The sequence below is a fragment of the Haemaphysalis longicornis genome, unplaced genomic scaffold (assembly GCF_048455015.1).
Source record: "Haemaphysalis longicornis isolate Haplotype H1 unplaced genomic scaffold, Haemaphysalis longicornis Haplotype H1 scaffold_4, whole genome shotgun sequence".
Classification (NCBI taxonomy): domain Eukaryota; kingdom Metazoa; phylum Arthropoda; class Arachnida; order Ixodida; family Ixodidae; genus Haemaphysalis; species Haemaphysalis longicornis.
This window is the reverse complement of record NW_027526361.1, coordinates 115,591,693-115,611,149: the sequence shown is the minus strand read 5'-3', so window position 1 is coordinate 115,611,149 and position 19,457 is coordinate 115,591,693. Positions and strand designations below refer to the sequence as shown.

The window sequence follows — 19,457 nt, the reverse complement described above, 5'->3', positions numbered from 1 at the left end:
AATCACTTCAGTGTCCCTTTAAGAACAAGAGTGCGTGCATCCGTGCATATGGTGTGCGTGTGCGTGCATGTGTGCATACGGGCGCTCGTTCATTTCGTAAATCAATAGCCATGTTAACATAAATGCGACAGAATGCGACAGTAGCGCGTCACATTTCTTAGCGCATCGCGAGTAATACGATGCGCTAGCGTTGACATGTAGCGCATTACCCGTGGTGCGATGGTGGCGCCATACGGTGTCGCACGTCGATGGCAAAGCAGTGTTTCTCGCTCTTCCGACGTGGCGGATTCGCATTTTTTTCTCGACTCGCACGGTTTGTCTCCTCGCACCCAATTAAGATGTTTTTAAATGCTGCGAGCGCAGCACTTCCGCAGAAAATTCTCTTCCCATAATTCCTAATGCGATGAGCTCGCGCTAACACGCACTTCGAAAGGCGACTTACGCCTCTAAATCCACCCCTGTCTGGCGCGTTAATGTTACGCGCTCTCTTAGCGCCTTATCCCCGTTTATATGGATGCGATGCGCTAGAAAGTTGATGCGATGCGATGCGGTGCGCCACTTGTCGCATTCATGTAAACGCGGCTAATGATTGCTTATTGTTCTCCCAAGCACGGGTATCTTATACTCTGCTGAAAGAGACGCCTATGCATGTGCTTTCTAGCGTCACGCTGCGCACGGCTATCTCGTTCGCTCGACGCCGTAACGCGCTCTAACGTACCATGGACACCGTTCTCGATATGATCTGACGTTTCCGAGAAAACACTGCAGCCTCCAACATAAATTCAAACAAATCAAAAGCCGTGACATACGATTCGCGGCCACTTGACAGCATACACATTGTTATGCAGCTACTTGGACGCTCGGTATTCTGAAATCTTTACGTCACATCAAAGTTCGTTACAATATAAACAAAAAGGCAAGTTCGGCACGTTGTGCGTATTCAATGTTTTGACGAAATCAATTTAACCGCACATAAATGTATGGGATATAAAGTGACCAATGTGCGACGTACGAAATTCTACTTTTCCTTATTTCACTTCAGTGATGAGGTCGCTTTGTTTTAGTGTACGTAGAATAAATATTTCCATCAATTTTTCATTTTTTGCTTCCGATTTTTCAGCTTAAATAGCATACTCCGCCAATCAGAACGGCTGCTAGCAGGGATTGTGTAGCCCTATAAATTTACTGCATTTAAATGAGCGGTCATTCATTGTCCTACAAAGCCCGAAACACAGACTTAGCATTCGGCGCTAATACAAAAGCGGAGGACAAATGTTCGGAAGTCTTAGTGCTTCGTTTTGAGTCATGGGCTGCGGCCTTTCTTTTTTTCGCAGAGAAGAAAAGCAAACGAAAACTGCAATTCGATTCCCTTAACTTAGTTTTAAAGGTGAATATCAGCGAATACGTTTTAACTGTTACTTTATCGTGGGACAAGAAAGGACGACTTTTCCGGCGGATGCACTATAGAACAACGTCATTCTCCAGCTTGCATGTACATTTAAATCGAGTCTGCGCAACGTAATGGCTAATCTTTCGGGTAGGCTGGCGTACAGTTGTGTTTTGTAAGGGAATTTTTACTCGTGTCTCCCGTCGCCATTCAATTTGGATTAAGACTGGAAGGGCGGATACGGGTTTCTTTGTTCTGGCGACCGTCTCCGGAGACGTGTCCCATTATGTCCGGATCACCCCTGGAGGTTCAAGCTTGGATTGACACCATTGCGTAAACGAACGTATTTTTACAATGGTGTTTAGGTCCGTGTAAACAAAATTTTGCTGTAAAATACTCTTTTGTACTAGATTAGGTTCTAGTAAATAAATAAAAAAGGAGTAGTGGTAGCAGAGATAGTCTTGATACTCCGAAGCCCGTCCCAGCACAGGTTCCTCTCTATGCGCAGTAAAGCCCACGCTTTCGTTCCGATCCTTTTATTTCTGGTGTGATTTTCATTTATAGACCTAACTGTAACTTCTCCGAGACATTATGAAAGGAAACAATAATCTTGAGAGTGCGTATTACCTGTTAATTTAGTCTTTGATTGATTGATTGATTGATTGATTGATTGATTGATTGATTGATTGATTGATTGATTGATTGATTGATTGATTGATTGATTGATTGATTGATTGATTGATTGATTGATTGATTGATTGTAGGGTTTAACGCGCCGAAGCAACGCAGGCGATGAGGCGCGCCGAGTGGAGGGCTCAGGATTAGTTTTGACCACCTGGGGATCTTTATCGTGCGCCGAAATCTCGTGTACACGGGCGTTTTTGCTTTTCGCCTCCATCAGAAAAGCGGCCGCCGCGGCCAGGAATCGAACCCGCAACCTTGTGCTCACAGCACAACGCATTAGCCACTGAGCTACCGCGGCGGGTGTACATTTAGTCTTGGCTACAGCCAATGCGTCAGAGATAAAATAAAACAGGTTGCTGTTTTTTATTGCGCAGCAAAGGCTCCGTCCCGAAGGGTCGCAACCATAGTACATAATAGTGCTTTATGAACATAAAATTGTTCCGCTATCTAATATCCGTCAAGCGACTCCCTACGTCCTCCTCCCTAAAATAGTCAGACAAGGGTAAAGAAAGGTACACTGCAAATGGTGGTATGCGTATGAATGGTGTACACTGTACGTATTCCAAGAGAGTTTAATATGCGGTCACCCTTTTCATTCAGTTATGAACCGAGCCGCGAATCAAAAGCGTGTAATACGTAATGCAGAGGTATGTGACGGTGTAAACATAAGTGTGACACCATTGCATCGAGACGCATGCGCAAGAGCTGTTTAAGCAGAACAACCGAGTGGCCCCTTCTCACAAGAATTCAAAAGTGCCCGTAGTTAGGTTATAACGTAGGCCTTTGCCAGGTGTCCTTTGCCTCTTCTTTCACATCGCCGGTTCAATTTAGATTGCGATCAGAAAGGAGAATTGGCGTTTTCTCAGCTTCAGAGAAGGCTCCTACGCTTTCTGGACTCATCGGCATATTGCATTAACGACTAAACGTAAATTTCACTCGTTCTGTAAAGACTTTGCACATGCGTTGTCTGTACTTCCCAGATAACCAGGGTACCTGCTGCTTACCGCGCGCTGTTTATTGTAAGATTGCGTCATGACGCAACCTGGACGCGTGTTTCCAAACGCTTCGCTGCACAGAGCTCCACGTGACATGTGGGACGTCCCTGCGCGCGCTGTTGTTTTGAGCGCCTGCTAAAACAAGCACACCGTTTGGGCTCTGCAGCTCCGATGTAGAGTACTGAGTACCGGCCCTGATGGCTTGGGTTCGAGGCCCAGTAGGTGTATCTTAGTTTTCTTTTTTTTTTCATTGCTTAATTTTTTTTTCTAAATTATTTTTTTTCTTTACTGAAATGTACGCGTTTTTTTGTTAATAATGGCGATTTTGTATGATTTAGGTTGCTTTAGGTTTGGGACGCAGCCAATGACCGCGTTTAATTACCGTTCTCAATCGCGCGAACAGACATGTCACGTGGGTGCTCTGTGCAGCGAAGCGTTTGGAAATACGCAAACTGGACTGGCTGTCTTCTGTTTCTTAAGCAACGGTTATCGTGTTCAGAAAAAGAACAACGACGAGGATGATAACAACAACGACGACGACGACGACGGCGACAACAGCAACAACAAAACGTTTAGTTTACTAAGTGCTACTTACTTGAAGATAGTTGCTCGACTTGGGCCCCGACGGGCTGACCACCTTGGAGGGTGTGTCAGTTGTCCCGCCCACGCTTAGGCCGAAGCCAGTGCTGAATCCGTATAGCATCTCCAGAAACACACTGCGAGATGATGGCAAATGGTGCCAGAGTTAAAAGTCGGGTTAAGTTAAGCTCTCATCTGTCAACATCACAAGTTATGCCCAATGATCGTAAGGTATTCTCTTCCAACAAGTTATGACCGCCCATACACGACCCTCTCGCAACCGAATGGACGGTGTTTCTTTTTTTTCCCTCAGCTTAGTTTGTTAGAATAAACGCAAAGCTGCGGTGCACCAGGACAAAAGAATCTATCCTGATAATGATGTTAGTTTGCATTAAATGCTTTGTTTTTTTGCAATCAACGTCAAACACTAGTATTTTTCTTCTTATGGAATGCGGGTCACGTGACAGCAGTGTTTTCTGTAGGCGTAAGCTCTCACATCAGAAGGTCCTGGCTGGAGAAAAAAACATATAGCAATGTTCCCCATTTAAACAATCCACCAACTAATTATTTAGAACTTTCCTGCCATTTTGGAACCCATAATAACCTGCTGTATTTATTGTGGTGTTCCAGGCTGAAAGCATCTTGAATTTCTTGACAATACTGACTTATGCATAATACCGTAGACTCCACCACCACGTAGGTGCGCCACAGGAATGGCTAAACTCATCACAGAACGAAATTATTATGTACTCACTAGTATCCCATTATTTTCGACACAAGTAGCCCTTTAGCGGGTAATATACCTCGTCTAATGAGCAGTATATTATATACCTGTAGTTGCACTTGCCTAAATCGTCACGTGGCTCATGGAATAGCGACTGCTTAGAATTTGACCTGGTCCGTCCTTGTCAAAAGCGAGTTAATCTTCCCTCAAGCGAGCTAATGATGATCACTCACGCGCCGAGTTAGTTATGTTTCAGAGGCATTGTGCTACTGAACCAGAGGTTTCAGTATCGGTACCTCACCCGTTCTCCTGCTCTGCTGTTCTATCTGCAAAATGCGAGAAACAAAAGCTCCCGCTTGATCGAAACATCAGCTCAGGGCAAAAACTATGTAAATAAATCGGACGAGCTCTACTAGGACGCGATTGAAGGCCGGCGTATAGCTTGGGATCGCGGAACTGCACACTGAACATTTAAAAGGAATAAAAACATAATAAGGGCTTCTGACGCATTGTCTGCTTGATGTGACGGTTTTGTGCGGTTTCTCCAGAAACTATTTTTTTCTGAATCAGTACTCTAAATGAACTGTGCAAGGCATAAGAAAAAACAGATTTTATATGAAAGCGAAGAATTTTTGAACGACGCACCAATTCCAGACGATGTCGCGGGGCAATCTCAGCTCGCATCCACTGGCTATGCTTTTGAGAGCAATTGTGTCTTGTCAGAGCGAGTGTATGGAAAACTACTGCGCAAGAACAATACGCTGTGGATGACAAGGACGACGCAATTTAACACTACAAAAACATTACGTCACCGCTAGCGCCACGCCCGTCAGCTGCATCGGACGTCATGTGGCACGGCCTCTGTTCTACTTGCATTGACCCATAGACCTTGTGTGACTCAGCAGTCAATAAAGCAGCCGTACAGTGCGAACAGGCTTGTTTGGTACGGAGCTGCCTGCTGTGAACACCGTGTCAATGCAATTTTAAGGCAAGTATAAAGACGCTCAGTTACAGGTCGTAATGTGAATCCGGCGAAACTCTGTCGTAACATTCAACCTCCTTGACGCCTGGACTTTAACCTGGCCCTGTCTGTAGCTTAATTCCAAAATGTAGCAACGGTATTGTCCACCATGAAAAGCTTCCATCACTGTCAGCCTGATGGTTAAAAGCGGCCACGGCGACGAAGAACTACGACATCAAAGTGTGCTGTTGGGCGAATTGGTGGGTCGTATTAAGTAATTACAGCTGGTTAAGTTGAAAGCTTGCTAGGAATTTTAAAAATGCCTGCTTAGCCTTGTAAGTGCTGCACTTCTTCGATGAACCCAAAGCAGGTAAACGTAAACCCAATATACTCATTTGAAAACCATGCGCTGGGCGGCATTACTGCTCGTTCTTACAGACGTTGGAGATTTTTCAAAAAGCTTTATATGATAAATATACTTTGGTGACCCTGTCAGGCTTGCACGCGTCACTTTTTCGCTTATGTGTTGGCATATATCATGCAGCGTTTTTTTTTCTTAATCCGCTTATAGCATCGTAGCGACAAACATACAGGGTGATCAAAGTTAAGTCGACAGGTTTTTTTTTTTTAATTAGGCGCTCAGATTTACTTAGATTTACTTAGAGTTTATGCGCCCAGGGGAACACAGAATTAGATGGTAAGCATTGATATCGGTGGCTTAATTAACTAAAATTGAATAATTAACTTTTTAGGGGCTGCAGCAAGCAGGCATGTTTGTATTGGAAAGTTGGACGCAATCATGCAGCTTCATTTGGCAGAATTGTTCTAGCGCACCCGTACTCCGAGATATCCAACTTCGAAGTTTAATTGCCATTCGCATGATTCCGCATCCGAGGCAGTGAGTACCGGCGCAAAACTCATCCCTTTTGTGGCGTCCCTGCTGTGCACGCTGTTTAGTTTGACAACGGGGTGGAGGCATAGGCAAAAGTTATAACTGGCAGCCTTTCACTCTTGCCTGGCGTTGTCGCAATCTGCTGTAATCGGAATCGCTATCGAAGCACAGAACAAAGGGGAGGAGCTTTGCGCCGGTCTACAGTGTCTAGCATGCGTAATCATGTGTTCGGCAATTAACTTCGATGTTCGATATCTCGGAGTGCGGATGCGCTAGAAGAATTATGAGAAATGAAACTGCGTGGCGAAACGATTGCGTCCAACTTTTCAATACAAACACGCCTGCTTACTGCAGCCACTAAAAAGTTAGTTATTCAATTTTAGTTAAATAGGCCACCGACATCAACAATTGCCACCTAATGTTGTGCCCCCTGAACGCAAAACCCCAGTGTATAGAGGTGGTCTTCGCGTAAATGTGAGCGCCTAATCTGTAAAAAACCTGTCGAAATAATTTTGATCGCCCTGTATAGTTATAAAAAGCTGCAGAACTTCTGAGGATTGCCTACCCATGCTTGAACATTCTTACGCCTTTCCTCCGTTTCCTGTACACCCTACTTTTTCTTCCTGGTATTGAAGGAAGAAGTTTGCCAAGACAGCTTTTTTTTTTTTAGCCTTTTGCTTCTTGAGTTAATCGCGTGAGGGCGTTGGAATAGGTAGGTCTTTTTGATTTCGTAACCTCAACTGAATTTTTTGTTTACTTTCTATGCTTTAGTTAATTTCGTGAGTCTGGTGAATGAGTTATTTATTTATTTTTATTTTATTTAAGACATACTGCAGTCCGAATACCAAGCAGGTGGGGAGGGATTAATTACATAAAAAAGCGTCAATCCGCACGGTAAACTGGTACTTATTTCAGGAAGCAGTCAAACAAGTGAGAAAAAACAAGAAAAATAAGAAACTTACAAAAAACAGAAATGATAGCAGTACGCAAAGAAAAGTAGCGGCATAGTGAATGTTTAAAATATTGCACAAAGTACACGCTTTTCAAAATCCCACACATCACGCGCCGAAAACACATCAACAGGCAATCTATTCCACTGCTCGATTGTGCGGGGAAAGAAAGAGGGCTTAAAAAGATTAGTGCGTGCAAAAATTGGAGTTAGATTGGGCTCATGGGTGCTTCGAGTTGAACGAGATAAGCGGGGATGAATATAAAGTCCTGGATTAACATTAAATGGTTGGGAATTAAGCAAAAACAGAAACCTTAGTCGTGCAAGTTGCCTCCTGTATTCCAGGGTCATTATATTGTTGTTGGCCATGAGAAGCGAATTAGACACATCTTTGGGATTTCATTAGCTAACTTTCAGTGTGTTTCATTGTTTTTGGTCATTTAGTTAACGACGTTGTGCACTGGATTAGGCGGACCTTTGCGGTTTTGTGGCTTCGTGAAATTTTCGTTTCTTCTCATTTTTGATATTTTCCTGTTTCTTGAGGTGCCTGTGACAGGTGATTGTTGCCGGACCTTTTCAGCAAAACCCAATTTGGCGACTGCTTGTTTTGGTTGGTAACATAGGTATTTTTATCTTCTTTTTTTTAAATGACCAAAACTTACACAATTCGACAAGTTACCCTCTCTTCTGGTGGGCAGATGTTGTATTTCTTGCAACAGAGTAACTACTTACAAACAATTAATAGCCATATTTTGATATTTCTGATCGTGTATACATAAACGAAATGATTTTTACGAACAGCGTTGCGATTCGCTTCGCGACAGGCAGGGGGCTGTTCATACCGCACCGATGTTATTTTTGTACGAAGGCAAGAAGAAATATCTCCCGGATGGAGAAGCACCTTCACTGGATGAACTTCACTGGGATACGTTGACAGTTAGCATGCCTGCGTCCATGAATCAGAGCTTCACCTCGTGGTAACGCTCCTAGTGCTGAACCAGCAAAAAAAGAAGTCCATGCTAACTTCACGTCGAATGTATGCAACGACCCCCTGTGGGAGAGTTTATTCGCACCGTTCCACCAGAAGTATCTGCGCCAAGTAGAATGCGGGAAAAATGGGTCCTGCCTGAGCAAAGTGACACAAATGGACAATGGGACATACGGGTCTCACTTTTTTCTCAGCAATAAAACAATTCGTAGCTGTTGAATGTGTTTCATTTTTTATCAAGGAGTGAGAAATAGCTGGCCTGGAATGTTTTTGACAGAATAACATTTGTTCCCTTGTTGTTTCTACTAAAGTGTTATGTGACCTAACTTGGCTAGTAGCGCGTTTTTCGACCATGCAAGGCATTACCGTGACTGCACGCGTTAGGGTACGTGTAAAATACTGCTTAAGTTTGAATACCACGGAAACAAGTGCGCGTTCCAAAGGGAGTTAGTCCTATAAAATTGTGAAGCAGTGAGGAGGTTCATACGCGCGAATATTTTTCGAAGTCAACAAAACCTTCAGCACATTTTACGCACTTAAAGAAGTGCGTAAAAATACACGTGATATTTTGTGTAACGAAACATCAGGTTAATTTCTCCAAAGGCGCTGCCTAACGGCCGTCCATTTCGGCGGCCCGACAACGGAATCCTACCGAGCTTGTCACACTCCCATAAACATGGTTCTGTAGAAGCTCGTTAAAACCGACAACTACTACGGCTATGTTGCAAAACTTTAGAGAGTCATGCCCAAGGGCAAGGGCCGGGAAAGGGTTAGTTTGGGACATGTTGGCGAACCCGGAAGGGTAAAATTAAGGATACCCGGGTGTACAGGAATGGCGATGAAAAAATCGGTGGCATTCCCGCTAGGAAAATTTAAATTCTGGTCCTCGCGGTCATATGAAATGACCTTAGCTCTCCTTCTAATGGGGCTACTCCGAAACATACTACGTCAGGGTTGAGAGTCAGACATATTCCGTAAGCATACAATGTTTTAATAACCTCTTTATGCTAAGAATTCTTGTCACCATATTTGCAAAACAACGTTCCTCTTCGCACATTAAACCCTCATTCTCTGAACGTGGTTATAACGCGCACTCGGACTCTGGAGATTCACAGAAATTAACCACTGCTAGCATGACTTGCCTAACCTGTTTCTTTGAAAGCTAAGAGCAACCTCTTGTGTCAAAACGGTTATTTGAAAATCGCGGAAAAGGAACGCGAAGAAGGATCACAATATTGTAATACTTCATAAACCAGGTATCGGTATGCATTTGCATCGCTCGTAGATACGTTTACATAGTATCGGGGAAAATCGTCGCATGGGGTCATCCTTCGTTTGCGATTTGGGTACTTAGAGGCTCCAACGATCGATTTCAAGCGCTTTCCTTAGGTTGGATGCAGTTCTTGTGCTGCTGTCAGATTTCTTTAAGAAGGGATGGCAAAGCTTTTGTATTTGTGTGCCCTAAGATCAGTAACCGATCACCCCAGCGCACAACTGGGTTATGTTCGTCTTCAGCAAAGAACAAACCAGCTGAGGGATAATATCTGTGAAATAGCAACAAGCTCCTCAAAGAATGCAATTCCCGGAAGACGGGGAAACATTTTACTCTCCGTCTAGCTTAAAGTGCAACAAGATGGCGTACTTCCAGGTATGTGACAACTACCTCGCATAACTGGAAGGATATGTTGCGTACAGAAGCCTATATTTTGACGCATGCTGGTACGGGACGTTGCGAAGCTGTAATTTAGAAATTTGCCATATACTGTTCATGGCGACCTCGGTGTTCCAATCTCTGGGGCGTCAACGTTGTCGTTTGACTTCTCGCGCAGCAGAAGATCCCAAATGAAGTAATTGGTTACTTACCGACTGCGGACTCCCAAAATGGCTCTAACTGCGTACACCTTCGTCTTGTCCCTACCTGCGAAGTTTCAGAGAAGAGATAAGCAATGTAGAGATCGTCTACAAGGTCCTCGAGAAGATATTGTTGGTAACTAACGCTGTTCCTAATGTTGGACTGCAAACATTGCTAAGTCACGAGTAAGTATACTTGGGCTTTGAAGAGTACTGTCGTGCAAGCTAAGTTGTTCTACGTTAATAGCTTAAGACTGCCGTGAATACAGCACTGAGCCTGATATTTGGACCATGGCTCTGTCCTTTTGCTCAGCGTAAAACCTTATCCGCATTATTTCAGTATCTCGAGGGCATTGGCGTCTTTGCGACAATGTACCCTTTCCCTAAGCGCATACAAAGTCATTTTACCTTAACGCCGTGAAACATGACTGTATTTTATTTAATTTCTTATTTTTTCTATAGTACTCTTCTTACTACATCTACTGCCTTTTCTTCCTTTCCCCGTTTCCTCGCAGAGTATCATGTCGGTAAACCTCTCTGCGCTTTCCTCTTCCATAAAAAGCCTCTCTCCCTCTCTCTGTCTCTCTGTCGCAGACGTGGATGATTTTTATTACGGCTGAAAACGCGAAAAGTACGAAACCATGTGCCACAATTCCATACAATTTTCTCTCATTATGACCCTGGAAATCCTGATTCGTGACGGGAGAGCGGCATTGCCTAAAAAAAGAGGAACACCTATAGTAAGGCACGGACATGGAATATTAGATAAATGTATTCTTAAGCCCCCACTGAGAACATGTTAAAAACACGCAACCCTAATTAGACGGCCGTTCCATGGAGTGAACCCGTATTGTGCGTGATCGTGTTTTTTTTTTTTGCAGCATTGTTTTTCTATGAATTATTATACTCTTATGGTATATCTCACTGTTGATACATACGTGACGTTATCCTTCAAGTTTAGGGCAAATTGCAAGTAGTTCCCTTGGGGGAATGCGAGTGGTAGCGCTCGAACGGAGGGAGCGCCGGTTGGTCATTCAAAGTAGCTGACGACGTGCATCGGAGACTCCCGCCTGCAATGCCACACACCGACAACCCTGTGTGTGCGTGCATATCAGCGTGCTTTCCTTTCGCTCACGTGGCATTCTTTCCCAATATTACCTCGATTAGGATGCTTTCCTCTCCGACATATGATGTTGCCCTGCAAAGCTCTTTTTTGGATTTGTCGCGAGCGCCATGCACCTCCTACGCGAGTCTACAAAATAAGGGCATTTACGCTCACGCGTTGCCGAGTTGTCGCATTATCAGCTGCAGTAGCCTTTTCATCTTGCTTTATTGCTTTGCGTTACAGCACAAGTGCAATTAAAGCCCGGTTGGTATTCCCGCAACTTTCACGGATATTTTCGAGCTTAGCGCTTCACGTTCACGCGTAATTTTGGCTCAAGTATTTCTGGCAGTGTAATCTAAACGTTTTGCATGTTTATTTGGACTGCTCAAGGCTGGCTTCAGGGTCTCTTTAGCGCAAAGACAAATACGTTGAAACTTTCTTTTCTGGTGTAAAGCTTCAGAAGCCAGCAATTTTTAATATGCACAACAAACTAAGGGAGTGTATGTGCAGGAATGAGATTGGTCAACATTCTTACACCCATGGCAATTAGTCCTCAAAACTGAAGGCTTCACTAAATCATCGTCAGTTGGCGGAATAAAGAGGTCTTTGAGGGTAGGTCTGCCGGCAGGCACCGCAAACGGTCGTAAAATCGTAATTCTGAAAGAGTGGCATCAATGAAGGCATATTGCCCTTATAGATCTAAAGAATAGCATATTGCACCAGTGCATGCTTCAGGGGTAACCACTTAAATAGTATTCACATAGCAGTATTTACTTAGTGAACTAGTAAAACCACGCGGTTGGTGCAAAGGACCGTGAGTTTAACGATTTCACTGCAGCCCGATGAACGCAGTTGAAAATAATTTCTACAACTAAGCTGCTAATGTTGACGCTGCCGGTATCATTCGGGACCTTTGTCGGCATAGAAAACAAATTCACCGCTCCTCAGTTCACTCTTCTTTGAGTAAATGAACGTGCATCTTCGCTGGGCCATCATTTGATAGAAGATAATTGTGAAGCGCTTATGTTTTTGTCTTGCAATACACTAGCGATGAAAGCAATCATAACTCTGAATGCAAAATCAGGCAAGTTAAATCGCTTTAAAGCATACTTCATTCACAATGAGATAATTTAATTCAAACATAATTCTGAGAAAACATACTTTTATTTGGTATATCAAGCCCGAGCGGTGGTGCCACTCAGTTGCTGAAGGTTCGGGAATAGAGAGAAAAGCGTTTGGCCAAAGGCATCCTGAAAACTGCTAATATGGAATATTTTCTGCGAACCTAGCTTAGGTGAAGGGACCGCAATAATATCCTGTGATCTATAGCATCCAATATTATTATTTCCAATATTGTGTACAAACTTCCATTATCAGCCATAATATTCAATAGTGTCACAATGAATGGGTAATGCTTTCGTTTTCCTGGTACCGTGTGGCTTCTTAATATGTATGCGTCAGACTGTGTAGCATGACTACAAACACCACGACTTACTACGTGGGTCAAACGCGAAGTTGGCTGCAGATGACCGTGCGCCCTATGCCGTTTCGCTGTTTTTTTTCTTCTTCTTCTTTTTGGCTAACGAGCGCTCAGTGAGGAAGACCGAGTTTGTTTCGAATTTCGGTGTTCCGGCGTCAGCCGCGCAGGTGAAAGAGGACCCGTTAAACCGAGTGAACGTAACGTAGTACGCGCCTAAATGCAGGCCGTCGCTCGATGTAAAGCTGTGACACACAGGGAGTAGCGGATTGAGTAACTTATTCCGGCTGTGTTACCCAAACCATGCGGTCAGCGGAGCGAGTAATTGGAACACCGGAGAGGTTCGCAAGCAGCGCTTCCGCAAAAAAAAAATTTCTTTCAGATGCTTTCCAAGAGTTCTACAGGAGCGCGATACGTAATCGACAAGTTATTGTGGCGCGCTTCCGGCTTGCTTTATTTTGTAGCTTTCTTTGCCGGCACCTGTCACTTTGATCGCACAAAAAGATTGGGAGCAATGCCAGCATGCTGGTATTTTTGAAACTTAAGAAAGTTAAGGCTTCGGCGAAAAAACTAGCTTGTACGGGCAGGGGAAAATGCATGTGTACCGCATTTTGAAAAGCATGCCACAAAGCTACACTGCGCAGAAAAAATAGACTAAAAAAATTACCCCCACCTCCACCTCGCGGGAACCCTGGTGTGATGCGACGCTGAGGGGGGTTCAAGCGCAAGCGGAGAGCAACCGTCGATCGAAAGGCCGCCGGAGAGCGGCACACCGGTTATATGCGCAGCGCGCCCGAAGGAGAGGAGACCGCGGAGAGAGAGAGTACTGCACATGCGCAGCTCCGCGCGCAGCGCCGCCCACCGGCGGAGTGAGAGCGCGCTGGGCCGCACACCAGCAGATGTTGAGAGAGAGTGTTCGCTCTCACCTGGGCACGCGCCGGCGCCAATGCGTCTGCCGCGGCTATGACGCAACACAATCCAACACAATCCACTTTAATCCAATCCAATCCAATTCCAATTCAATCCAAGCCAACCCAACCCAACCCAACCCAACCCAAGCCAAGCCAAGCCAAGCCAAGCCAAGCCAAGCCAAGCCAAGCCAATCGAATCCAATCCAATGCCCCTCCCGAGAGAGTGTTCGCTATCGGAGAGGAGAGGGGGTGAGCGGAGGAGAGTGGGGACGCCGACGACGACGACGGACGCACGCAGGAAGGACGGGGCCGCCGACAAGAGATGCTCTCAGCGTCACATCTAAAATTCGGCCACCTTCGCAATTGAGATGGGAAGACTGAGGAAACAGCGGAGCTGGTGGTCTTCAGTAGCTTTAGTTTGGCTTTTCTTAGGTCTGCCCATCTTGTCTGTAGATCGGACACTGATGCCGCCGAGCGCGCGCGGTCTCTCTCAACTAGGGGAACACTTTCACGTCAAACGTCAGAGCTGACGTCATCAGTAGGCGCAGCGAATCCCCGACGCGCGCATCCAATCTTCACCGCGATGTTCGCCGCAACCCCCACTTCTCACACCTGCTTTCTGGCTCCTTGCCTCCTCGCCACATCACCTCACACTACTTGGCCTAGCATTTTCGGTCTTCTCCACCATGGAGGCAACTTTTTCTTCCTCCATGTTTTCCACTGTGCTGCGCCGAGTTTGAGCGACACCCGTCACGGCTCGGCTCGAACTCAAGCTTAGACAGCTCCTCTGTTAAAAAGAAACACAATCCCTTTACAATGACTTCAGCAGAAGTTCAATATAGCAGGAAAATATAGTTTACAAAATCCTCCGTATGTACGCACCCATACGCGGCGGCCGTGGATTTCGTTTTGGCAAAGGGGGGGGGGGGGGGGGGGGCGGGGAGTAGAGCTTTCGGACTAACGAAATATGGGGAAAGTGGCAAACAAGACAAAAGAAACAAGTAATATAATAAAGCATGCAAGCCGGCTCAAACAACGCGGAAAACAAAACAAAGGAGAACAACATAAAAATTCACCAAACAAAAATAAAAAATAAACTCAGTTCCACCCAGTGTGAAATCTACTGAAATAGCCGAGCTGTAGTTCTCTTGTGTCGTTTCGAGAGTCAACGGGTACTCGCCCGAGAATCGCAGTGCCGTCGCCTCCAAAATTGTAGGCTTCCCACAAAGGAATCGCCAGCCGAACGTCAGCGGTGAGAGATTCCCTCCCCTCTCCCTCAGGGAGCGGAATCCGCACCTGCGGGACCACTACGCCCTCTATCCGCGGGTCTGGGAACCGGTTGCTGCGCGGCCGCCGGCATGTCTGTGATCCTGCTGCTACCCCGGCGTGACGCACGACCTGGAGCAGACTTACGAAAAGGCTAACCATATAACAGCTCCGCTGTTAAATTCAAAGCACGAATTTCTTTATATGAAAAACAAAACTGGCTGGTGCCGCGCTCTACAGAACTTTCCGGTTGTTTTGCAGTTTTCTTCCTAGCCAAATCGCAAAATGGTTGATCGTCATGGTGAGAGTACAGATAGCAGCCACATCTGGTCCGTGCGTAGTTTGCGACAAAAATATTTCTCGGCAGATGACACACCCTCATATCCTCATAATTCATTCCCCGTAATCCACGTTGCTTTGTAATTTTCCTAATGATGATGTTGCCTGAAACCTGGTGGTGTTTTTCTATCGCTACCGATAATCGTCAGACGTTTATAAACTCGACGCGTTCTATGCTAATAGGCCAATACAGATAACATAAGCGACAGAACATCTGGCCGTTTGATTATCTAGCGTACCAGTTAAAACCACAAACACACCTCAGGCATATGGGCGAACAGATGTTTTTTCGCCGCTAAGAACCGTAAATAGGAAGAATCAGACACGCCTCTACTACCGAACGTGTGCACCACAATTTCGGGTTTTTAGAATTTCCACCCCCTGTCCCCCTCCACTCAATCAGACATAAACATGGTTAGGTCTACGTTTTCCCAGTATTCGGACGCTGCTTCAGCATTTGACGCGTGCCAAATGACACTAATACTAGCAGTGAAAATCTTCTCATCCTGGTATTATCGGCACAGGTGGACTTTCCCTTGATTCGGATGAACGAAACACGTTTGGTGAGATCAAAGTGCCCGGTTCACGTCAATGAATGGGAAGACGTATTTCTTGACGTCTTCTCTACGATCACTCTTCGTGCCGGCTGGCTTCTCTTCGACGCGTCGACTCGGGCTCGTCCAGAAAGGAGCGTCACGTGATACTCTCCGGCCAATTTCCCTACGAAGTTGTAACACGCGGTGCTCCTCCCCGAAATCGAGCCAAATGCAGGAGACGAACCAGCAGCATCAGCAGCAGCAGCAGCAGCAGCAGCAGCAGCAGCAGCAGCAGCAGCCTGGGGCCCACGGCGGCTTCCACTTCTAGCCCCTGTAAGCGGCGTCCTTGATCGAAGCCACTCCAATTTAGCCTAATGGCCTTTTATCCCGGCATACTATGTGCTCCTGCTGGAGGCACCGACGCCAGCAGCCGCAGAAGCGTTCGATCGCCGATGCAGCGATGAAGAAGCGCCAAGCCCCCCGTGTACAACGCACAACTATTTCTTATTCCCACTTTGTGGACCGAAGAATATTTTTATGTAGTGCACAACATGACCACGCCTTCCAGAAGCTTCGCCTTTGCTTCCAGCTGGGGTTCGGAACCAATAATTGCCTCTCTTTTTTTCCTTTGTCTGGCGTAAAACCTAATGCTCCGCGTCTGACGCTTTATTTTGTTGTTCTCCTGTGCCCTCAGCAAGCGAATTAATTAGTGAGCGATCAATTAAAAGTCGCTCTTTCCGCATCACTCCTGCGCTTTCACAGAGTAACCCCCTATGACAGGCGATTAAGCGGGACATTCGCTGTCAGCCTACATTGCTGGAAGTTAGGGTAGCGTCGATCGAAGAGCGTTCAAAGCGTGGCTGCGTGTAACGTGCCTGTCAGGGTAAAAGTCAATCTTAGGGCTCTAACAATGTGGGATAAAGCGAATCGTTGCCATGTGTGCATTTGGGGATTTTTACTGCGTGACCTTTAATATGTAATATTTAATTAAACCTTTCTTGCGGCGCATCCTAGGCCACGTGAGCGATATCCTCATACAACACAGAAACGTAAACGCCATTAAGCTCCCGTACAGCGAATAACAAATCATGCAGCAGCGACGCCAGGACGCCTTGCCACGCAATCTCCCCGGATTCGGGGAGTAAATTATCTATGTGACATTTCAGTAGCAAAGAAGCCCCATCACGTGATCATTTTTATTTCTTCTCCGTTGTACCTTGCTTGCATAGGTCATCTCGTGAAAGCTTGGTAAGTTCAAAGAGCGCGCTAGTTAGACAATAGTTACTTCGAATGTTTGCCGAAAAACGCGTAAATGCTGCCCGTTTGCTTGTTCAACTCTGATTGAAGTTTTAACTTGACAAGTGAAAATAACTCCAAACCCGCTGCTAAGGGGTTGTGCTGTTGAGCCCAAGGACGCGGGTTCGATACAGGCCCCGGTGGCGGCTTTTCTGGTGGAGGCGAAAAGCGGAAACGCCCATGTGTGTGGATTCCGGCGCGCGTTATTAAGTCCCCAAGTGGTCAAAACTAATCCGGAGCCCTACACTACAAGGAGCCTGATAGTTCGGGTGCAGCCTCCGTGCATTAAATCACACCTTCATCAGTCACCTAAAAGATATACAAGCATTAAAAATCGAATAAAAAAAACAACTTCCAACTCGTGTTTCCGCGAGGAAATCGCGTAATAAATCAAATGCAGTGAGGCACCAAGTTTCAGCCAATTTCCCCACTACTGTAACCAGCGGGTATGTCATAGGGAAGGGATGGGAGAGAGAGAATAGCCTTTAATGATACTGGTGAGGTTAGCCTGGCCAAGGCGCCTAGCTTGCTAGGGAAGGGATGGGCTATCGCCAACAATTGTAGCGCCACAACGTGTGAATGCCGGCTCATTAACAAGTTCGTATCTCAGAAAAACAAACATTTTATTAATTTTCTAGCGTGCAATTATGCAAACGATCGGGCGGTTGAACGGAGAAGAAACTTTACTCCCAGAAGAAATAGCAAAAGAATTAAACATAAGCAAAAGAAAATAAAAAATAAGCAAAAGAATTAAACAAAACAGATAACCTTCCGAGTCCGCTAAACAGCAGCCCACATTTCTCCAAAAATTGGCATTTCTAGTAATCCCTCTTTAAAGCGACTCTGCAACACTTCGGATAAACGCTTTCACTCTTTCTCCGCGTCTGGAAGAACTGAAAAAGCTATTGCTACCACGCCCACGGAGCGGCACTGAGTGATTTGCTCGTCGCGGCAGATACGCCTTCCGTTTCTGCTTTCTTTTCTGGCTTTCTTGTTAAAGTGGCTATCGAATGTGTTCATTGCTGCAACTTAAGTAAACCAGACAATGGCCGCTACACCGCTGTAATGACGTAATTCCCAAGGTCAAATAACGCCAGACCGGGAAAAAGAGAAAAATCTCTTGAGCAAGTTTCTAGGTTATCTGATGGGCATACAGCAGTAATTTTGGTCTGAGGTACTTTGCGACCCCATAGCTTAAGTGCTGGATGTGTTGGTTGAGTACGCTGTGGCAGCAGTTAAGATTTTTAAAAAAGTTGAAAAAAGTGTTGCAGGGTCCCTTTAAAGAGAAGTTCTCAGGACAAAAAACTGGCTCCGTTATAGGCGGTACTTCATTAAAAATGTGGTTGGTTTTCTCTCTGTGCACTGTTGTATGGGCAATGAGGCACTCTGAATAAAGCGATTTTGTGATAACGAAGGCTTTCTCTACGTAGGGGCGCCACGTACCGCACAGCGCGCGCATGTACACACCCTGTCCGACGTTGAAGACGACGTCGCAGAGCTGCCGCGTGGTCTGGAACATCTTAGCGAAGTCCCTGGCGAGTTGATCGTAGCCTTCGAACGGGTCCCGAACGCTGTCCAGTAGAGGCGACGAGGGCCGCATATGGCCGATGGGCCGCCACGATCCCCGCCGGTAGGGCTTGGGGATCTGGCCGGTCTCCGCGTGGTTCTGCAGGTTGGTCACCATGTCCTCAAGCATCTGGCTCCTCGTGCGGTCCTGGGAGGCAAGGGGCGCCCACCCCGCGTTGGCATGCCAGTGCTCGAGAACCTCCGCTTTTCTCGGCCACCGCTCATGCCACCTAATTTCTTGACCGGTTCGTAAAAAATAACCCCACCAAATAGCTCTATATGAGTCGCTGTGCGAAAATTTAAAAACTTCACCGGATTTCAGAGCACAGCAAGAATTTAAAACCCTTTCGTCTAGATCAACGCAAGTAGTAACGCTCTAGTTGCGCGAGTGTCATTCGATCATCGCACGAGTTGCCAGGGCTGATCCCCAACGCGAGAAAAAAATCCGGTGTAGGATTAATACGGGCTGCGCGTCGTTCGGCAAGCACGCTACAGTGATAAGCAAAAGGCGGCCTCTGTTACTGAAAACAGGTTATACAACCAATGCGAAACGCTAGTGATGACTCATGGGGCGGACATTTGGCGCTTTTCCAAGCACCACGAAGGAAAGCTTATGTCAAACCAACGGAAAGAATTCTTTCCGTTGGTTGAAGAATCAAACAGCGTTCCTATTCCTGCCAGGGTCGTTTGACACCGTCCGCACCACGCGTGGCGTTAGATGGCGTGTTCACTCTACTAGGAAACCAGAATAAAACTGCTGGCGAACTCTCCCCGCTCTTGATGGAGCTAAGCGGCGGTTGTACCCCTTTCGCGGGAGAGAATAGAACAGCGTACCGACTCTGTCTCGCATCGATGGAGTTCGTATATCCTCCGCGAGAGAGAATAGAACAGTATATCGACTCTATCAACTTCAGCTGCACGCTTTCAGGTGTGCAAAAAGGCAGACACCTC

General features: G+C 46.0%; 1 protein-coding gene across 1 annotated transcript in view; it reads right to left on the bottom strand.

The window, feature by feature from the left end:
- Nucleotides 1–19,457, bottom strand: part of Rsh (Rap GTPase activating protein radish) — a 321,267-nt gene that overhangs the window by 35,781 nt on the left and 266,029 nt on the right. Inside the window, exons 11-13 of the mRNA XM_077707586.1 lie at nt 18,408–18,654; nt 10,023–10,077; nt 3,662–3,782 (exon numbers count right to left, since the gene is read on the bottom strand). Coding sequence (XP_077563712.1) covers nt 3,662–3,782; nt 10,023–10,077; nt 18,408–18,654 — 423 coding nt within the window. The remainder of the gene's footprint in view (nt 1–3,661; nt 3,783–10,022; nt 10,078–18,407; nt 18,655–19,457) is intronic.